At 29.7% G+C, this 8,370-nt stretch overlaps 2 protein-coding genes across 2 annotated transcripts in view; both read left to right on the top strand.

The window, feature by feature from the left end:
• Positions 1–776, top strand: part of LOC102670566 (polyubiquitin-like) — a 4,875-nt gene extending 4,099 nt beyond the window's left edge. The window contains 1 exon segment of the mRNA XM_031508996.1: positions 23–776. Coding sequence (XP_031364856.1) covers positions 23–625 — 603 coding nt within the window. The 3' untranslated portion in view covers positions 626–776.
• Positions 777–2,134: 1,358 nt separating this feature from the next.
• Positions 2,135–8,370, top strand: part of LOC102678924 (fibrillin-1-like) — a 146,358-nt gene continuing 140,122 nt past the window's right edge. The window contains exon 1 of the mRNA XM_031508983.1: positions 2,135–3,283. Coding sequence (XP_031364843.1) covers positions 3,241–3,283 — 43 coding nt within the window. The 5' untranslated portion in view covers positions 2,135–3,240. The remainder of the gene's footprint in view (positions 3,284–8,370) is intronic.

The raw sequence follows: 8,370 nt of genomic DNA, 5'->3' as shown, positions 1-8,370 counted from the left end.
CATTGAAAATGTAAAAGCAAAAATTCAAGACAAAGAAGGTATTCCGCCTGACCAACAGAGACTGATCTTTGCTGGTAAACAGTTGGAAGATGGTCGTACTCTTTCCGATTACAATATTCAAAAAGAATCTACACTTCATCTTGTTTTGCGACTTCGTGGTGGTATGCAAATTTTTGTCAAGACTCTCACGGGTAAAACTATTACTCTTGAAGTTGAAGCTTATGATGCCATTGAAAATGTAAAAGCAAAAATTCAAGACAAAGAAGGTATTCCGCCTGACCAACAGAGACTGATCTTTGCTGGTAAACAGTTGGAAGATGGTCGTACTCTTTCCGATTATAATATCCAAAAAGAATCTACACTTCATCTTGTTTTGCGACTTCGTGGTGGTATGCAAATTTTTGTCAAGACTCTCACGGGTAAAACTATTACTCTTGAAGTTGAAGCTTCCGACACAATTGAAAATGTAAAAGCAAAAATTCAAGACAAAGAAGGTATTCCTCCTGATCAACAGAGATTGATCTTTGCTGGAAAACAATTGGAAGATGGACGTACACTTTCTGATTATAATATTCAAAAAGAATCGACTCTTCACCTTGTACTTCGTCTCCGAGGTGGTCGATGATTTCATACATTGAATTTCGTTTTAATATGGATAATATATAAAATAAAAAAATAGAAATAAATTTTTTTACTTTTATTCATAATAGTTGCTTATGTAATATAATTCTGTGAATGATACATCCTGATAAATAAATGGTATTATTAAAAATATATTTTGTGAATTTATATATTTATTTTTTCATGTTTCTTTTATAGTTTACATGGAATTAATATATATATATACAAATTAGATAGAATTAATACATATATACAAAAACTTAATTTATATAATTTCAATAATTTTTATTTATGATTCTCTATTTTTAATTTTTTTCTTTCATATGTTATAAATTTAATCGATATTTATTTGTGAATCATTATATGCAATATTGGAATAGTTTTTCGAAATTGAATTTTCATAATTTTTGCATTTGACAAATAATTTTTGTTTTACGATAATTTCTGTATTCTATCCAAGATATATATGTGTAATTATATTATAAAATAGAATTGAATAATTATTGCATTTCTTTACACGAAGTATTTATAAAATTAATATTAATATTAATATATATTATATTATTTTTAATTAATTTAATGCAAAAAATTATATAATAGAAGTACAATAAAACTTGTTTGATTAGAATCATACAAGATAATAATCTTTAGATTGTTTATGATATTCTAAATTTGATCAATAAATTTAATCGATAACAAATATAGTAATTGTTAAATTACTATTTACATATTTTATTATTTTATTTTTTTTAATATTTTTAATATTTTTTTTTTTTTTACTTTTATCAAGTTTAATCAAAGATCATGATTAATTTATATAAATACATAAATAAAACAGGGTATATCATATAAATGATACAATTTGCAATTAAAACTTAACTATAATAAACGACAAAGCGAAATAAATTTTTTATTACTCTTCTAGCATTAATTATTATTCGAAACACTATTTTTCATTTTAATCGTGTTAAGTCATTTCTCAGAGCTCCGTTCTAATTAATTTTCTAATTAATTCGTTTCAAATCTGATCTCGAAAATGATACTTTCGTTAGATTTAAATAATTATAATTTTCGTTACAAAGAATATATTTTTTTTTTCTGATCATGTTATGTACACATAATATATCGATTAGAAATTGCGGTTAAAATTTTTAAGACTTACTTTAAGATTATATGAATTCTTTTTTCTTCTTTTTTAAAATTACTTCCCTTATTTTTTATTTTATCATTTTTTTTTATAAAATTTTTTGACAATCCAAATTTTTCGATACACAGTGTCACGAAGAAAATATTTTAGTTTACAATAAAATATGCAATTATTTTTCACACGAGTCAAATTAAAATTTTGATTTGACGAAATCATATCATCTAAATAATTAAATATAAATTATATGAATATAAATTAAATTACGCAAATTCGTTTGTAAATAGGAATCACTCTATTCGTTTAATTATGAATCAAAGAATAAAAATTATTATTATTAAAAATATTAAGTAATGATTAATAATTCTCAAATTCCAATACGAAAAAACTAATCTATTTCAAAATTATTCTAAAGAAACAAATTATAATTATTCCAATGATATCGATTTATTCAAACTTGTTATCTTATTTTCACATCATCCTCACTCACCCATTTTCAACTCTCATTCTACATCATACCACTCTCAACCACTGAATGCATAAAGAACCAATCTATTTTCAGAAACTCGCCCTTGAATTATTCCAACTTCGAATCTTATCGTTTCATTTCCAACGACCAGGTCTCCATACCAGAAAGGAACCAAGAAAGAAAGAGAGAAAGAGAGCGAGCAAGAGAAGGAGAAAGAGAGAAAGAGAGGCTCCTCCGAAAGATCCGCGATAATCCCGCAACGATTCCCCCGCGTGAGGACACGGAGAGCACGGCGTGTCTCACGGCGAACCGTGTATCGCGTGTGTTGCCTAATGGTGGAAGGAAACGTTATCCAGAGGCGGGCAATGGACGGGCATTACTGTACGGCGTACCCTGGTAGGGCCGAGAGAAGTCAGCCTCCGGGATATGGACTCGTACTCAGTCTTCGAACTGGTCTCGTACCGCGCTCTATGCAGCGTGTCACACAGCCCTGTGAACAGCGGCAGCTTAGTTAACAACACCGCGTGTTGCTCTGCATCTTCGTCGAGTCTCTCGTCCACTGGACCTCTTGCGCTCGTACACCGTCTCGTCGTTCACCGGTTTCTCGTAGTCGACTGACTCTTCATACTTCGCGAGACTTATTTTCGTATTTCGTAGCTTCCGGAAATCGCGTGGAATTCTCGCGGAAACTCGTCTCTCTCTTTCTATCTTTCGTTTAACTCCCGTCATATTTTCTTTTTCGTGAAATTTTCGTGAAATCACTCTCGTCCAGTCTCAGTTTTTGGTGGATTTCTGACAGTTATTTGATCAATTTCTCTTTTAAGAAGAAAGGAAAATATTGCAAGTCTCGATCGATATCAACGGGATCTTTCGATCACCTGTCATCCGGTGAGGAAGAAACGGCTAGAGCCGAAACGCAATCGACATCGACAGTGGATTTACCGGAAACGAGTCTTCGACACGGAGGATGACACAAAAGTAGAGCTAGGAAAAAGAAGGCAAGATTATGGATCTTCTTCTCTTGATCGGATTGCTTCCCTTTATATCAGGTAAGATTCTTATACAAGAATACGTTTTACATCTACATTGTTGGATTATGAATATCGATCCGGAGATACAATACTTGCGATGCAAAATATCGGAATCTGTGGAAGAAGGCAAATATTTAAATAGGATGAAAGGAAAGATTCTTAGAGAAGAATCTACCGGTAAATTTTCTTGATTTTCAACGGAATATCCGGTGTCTTCCGGATATGAACACGTATCCATGTGCTTAAGTTATTTAAACTTTTTCTTCTTTTCTGTAACTTTAATCTCTCATTTATCATTATTTATCATTTATTTTACTTTTCTCCTTTGCGAATATTATAAGTAGACTATGAATTTTCATATGTTTAAATACATAAATATTAAATGTACAATTCGTAACAATATTTTTTTAATTTCTTCTAATTCATAAATTCATATCATTCATCTGAAAAAAATTATTTGTAAATTAGAAAAGATCGTTTTACGTCATAAGATGTATTTAAAATATACATACATATTTTTAGTCCAGTATCGTATACTACATTACTGTGTCATCACACATTTATATTTACATTATCGTATATTTATATTGCACAGCATTTGACTACTTGACGAAACGGAATCGGAAAATTTATATTACGTTTTGTGTAAATATTTCTGAAAAATAAAATGAAATCTTCTTACATGTTCGTTCTTGTTAATCATATTTTAAAAAAATAATACTTACTTATTTCAACCATATATCGTAAATTTTCAATAAAATACCAAATAAACTATAATATTTATTAAAAAATCTGTTGATTATGTTGAAACTTTTTCAGAATCAAATCTTTTAGAAGCTTTTTAATTGATAAAAAACATTAATTTTTATCAATTAACAATAATGAAAAAATATCTTTTTACTTACATAATTTTTACATATAATGCAATACAATTTAACACCTAATCCTATCAGAAACAAAATTACTTTTACTCTTTAATAATTTAGTGATCGATTAAAATGTAATGTTAAAGACATTTTATGATTAAAACATATGTGTACATACATATTTGTATGTAACATATTTGTATGAAAAATATATTTGTAGAAAAATCCGCAGTTTAGATCCGTTAATTTTTCATCGCGGAAGACGTAGACCGGATGCAATGACTGCTCGTTATCCAATGCCGATCCGATGATTTCACTGTCGATGAATTTAATTGCTACCAATCCCGGGTGATTAACTTCGGGAGCATTAAAATATTTATTCTTCGCGCCGGTCGAGAAGCATCGATAATGGCTCTATACATTATTTCGAGCTGGTTTGCATGGGAACGAGCCACGCGCAGTTATTCTGCGAAATGTTCAAATGCTGTTTTTGATTGAACATTTCGAGGATTGGTGAAATTTGATATTTCGAACGAATGTTAATAATCTAATTACGATCCGACAATTCACGATTTGTTAACAACAACTATTATTACCATTCAAAATGATGGTTTTATTGGAAGGTTATTGTTTCGTAATGATATTTTTAATTTTTAAATTACAAATAATATTAAGTTTTTTTTGAAAGTGTATCTGATTGATTGAAACTTTTTTATTCCAAATTGTTAATGATATATGTGTGAAATTAACTTTGATCCGCGAAGTTTAATTGTAAAATAATTATTGGCATTTATTGAGAAATTTTTTTTTCACCAGATGCTTTTTGTTATTTTTATTTGTTTTCCGTGTTTTATTATCTTCGAATTCTATATTTTATATAAACGTGTAGTTTTATTATTGTGTTTATTCTACGTCAACAGTATAACGTATAATATATATATTTGTACATCCGTACAATTATTAATGTTATATTTTTTCTTCTACAAAAATAAAATTAAAAATTAAAAAAAATAAAATTATTCATGTGTCTATACAATTACAAAAATTCTGGACAATAAATTTCTGAAAGATACGAACGACGATATTATACAATGATATGAAAGAGTAAACACAATAAAAAAAAATAACACAAATAACATAAGAATTAAAAAAAATTATACAATTTCATCAAAATCTACAACTTCTACAATTTCTTTCATCAATATCATTACATCAAGCCAATCTACCTATTCTTCAACTCAATAACGAAATAAATTATAATTAATCGCAATATTTCTCTAAACGAATAAAAAGAAAATTCAATTATTGGATGTGTGTACCGACGAAGAAACAGATAGAATTTCCAGAAAATATTTTCACGTGGCAAAAGCGCCACGTGTCTAACAATTTCGGGAATTTTCGTCCTGCACGCGTGAAATATTTGCCAGCCCGTATTTTCGTGTAAACGCATAATCGAGAAAGGATACGCGATATTTCCCTCCCGACAGGCACAGCTGTCACGAACACACAGCCAGGTTTTTATTTTTCTGTCAACAACGTGTTCGCGTGAGCTTTATTACGAGACGAGGGAGAACACGCAACTGCCTCTCTATCAGACCTTCGTCTCTCCCTCGCCTGTTCACGCCATCTTTTCTCCGTTCGCGGAAATTCCGTTCTACGAGGAATTCGTTCTGGTTTCTGTGCTTCCCCTTCTACAACTGCTTATAGACGGGAAACGAAAAGAGAATGGCTTATAGGCGGACGATTTTCCACCACTAGGTACCTCCGATGTGCAAATTATCCAACGGGAAAATTGTTGGAAATTCAGCCCGTTGCCTGTTTCTTGAAACAGGCGTCTTAAGCCAGATTTACACTGGGCAAATAAGTATAAATATTAATATTAAATGAATGTAATAATTATAACGTGATTAATATTACAATTGTTATATGAATAATTAAGGAAAAGATGTGTTTCAACAATATTAATGTAAATTTAAAGTTTATTTACTACAAATAGAGTAGTTGGATATTCTTTGATACGTATTATCATATCGAAGAATATATTAGAGATAGATTGCATAAATTTAAAAAGATTTAGTTTGAAAAAAATTGTAATATTTCCAAATTAAATGAGAAACAGAAAAATAATAATCTCTCTTTATAAAAATATAATACATACATATAAAAAACGTTCGCCTTATCCCTGAATTTAGAATTAACAAAAATTAAAGATATTTATTTATACTTACATTAAACGTAGAAATGGAATAAATACTCAAATTAAAAAATAGAAATAAAAAGAATTTCGTTAAGCGTGGATCCGGCTTTAGGTTTTGACCTAGCTTAAGTGTTCTGGTCTTTGAGCGACGAGCCTTGAAAAATTCATCGAATATCGTAACGGTATCGTTACACGGGGAATTTCCATCGTTTTTAAAACAATCGTCGATAGATTTTTCCATCGTCGACCTAAAACGCAGAAAAGGCGGAGTTTGATCTCGCTTTTTGGCGCGGTATTACGAACGGTATCTCTACTTGCCAACTTCATTACCAGCTTATAGTGAGTGAGCTTTGTGCTTTCTCGCGAACTCTTCCGCTTGATAACCGTATTGCGCTTAACAACGTGGCCAACTTTCTTTTTGTTTCGTGCTTTTGCGCAATTCAATTGTGGCGAATCACTTTGTCAAGTTAGTCCTCATTGTTAACACCTGAAAAGAAACCGCTGAAGTAAATTTGTACAAGTTTATATGGAGAGACATTAGATTGAAAGAAATGTAGATATTTTTTTTTTTTAAATATATTCGTGTTTCGTTTTAGATAATAAAACAAAATCATTGTGAACAGGATACGATATTATTTATAGTGAATTTCTTTTCTTTTTTTTTAGTATTTAAAATGATAGAGGATGTGATTTGAATAATTAATTAATTGCTGCACGATTCTTTCGTCTTTTTTTTCTTTCATCTTTTGGGAAAATAAAATTGAAGTAATTGAAAGTAAGAAGCCACGATCTATCATTGTCTTGTTTCACCGATGTTGATGAGTTTTAAAACAGCACAACGAGGGACCTGTCTCTCGACACTTGCGCAAGAAACATTCTTCCTCTCTCGTCATTTCGTGAAATTTTTTTCTTTTTCTTACACGTTTCCATGAAAACCTAGTTTCGACGTCGAAACACACGATACTATTACGATAAGACAAGAAGTTGTGAGTTGAAGTTTAATTTCTTCTCTTCGATCGATTTTATGATACAATTGAAGTCATAAAAGTCTTACAATTAATTTTAGAGAGATACTTTAAATCAAGAGATGAAGATAAAATTAAATCTCCATCTTATACAGAATCAAATATTAATTAAAAATAAATCATAATTATTTACTCATATTTCATACAATTTGTACATATGATGTAAAAATTAAAATTTATTAATTGAAGTTGTAATAGAGTTTAAAAAAAATTGTCAATTATTTAAAAATTATCCATGAATATTAATCAATAGAAGATAAGTGTGACTTTTGTCTCTAAAACATGAAATATTTCTTGCAATATTTACAACAGAGGTTAAATTTAATTATTTTCTTATTTGATATCAGTCTTATTTATCATAATCTTACGTTTATTGTAATTCTGTATGAGAAAATCATGCGTGTTAATATTCATTTCTTCCATATATAACGTCGTATCAGTCGTTGCTGCTATATTATGGTAATGGTATATAGTTCGGTATATAGTACTGCTCTGGATCGACATCAAATTGCCAGTTATACACTGCAACGACACGAGAGCCGCTCTTAGAGCTATTTTTGCGATCCCCAAGTTATTCTTACAACAATATCATTAAAGCTTTCATTTCGTGCTTATAGAAATTCATCATATATGAAATTAATTATTTCAATATAATTTTTAAAATAACATTTTAGGCAATAATATAATATAATAACAAAAGTTGTATAACTTTCAATCATATCATAACATATCAATACATCTGAAATATTTTTCAAATATTTTATCAGTAAATATTTTATTACTTTGCAATAAATAAGACTATCAAAATACTTTTAATATACTTATAATCAAATAACTTTATTTTATCTATTATCCCCTGTATTCCTAATTTTGTCGTTCAAATAAGAATCCAACAATTCTTTTTCAAAATCCAAGAAGAAAAAGAGTTTCCCTTCTTCTAGTGCGCGGAAGAGCAAAAGAATTCGGTTGAATTTATCCAAGATCTCGCGGATATCCTGAAACTGGCCGCGTCAGCAG

Source organism: Apis dorsata, unplaced genomic scaffold (assembly GCF_000469605.1).
Source record: "Apis dorsata unplaced genomic scaffold, Apis dorsata 1.3 scaffold_117, whole genome shotgun sequence".
Taxonomy (NCBI): Eukaryota; Metazoa; Arthropoda; class Insecta; order Hymenoptera; family Apidae; genus Apis; species Apis dorsata.
The sequence above is the reverse complement of the archived record's forward strand: the minus strand, read 5'-3'. Positions and strand labels throughout refer to the sequence as shown.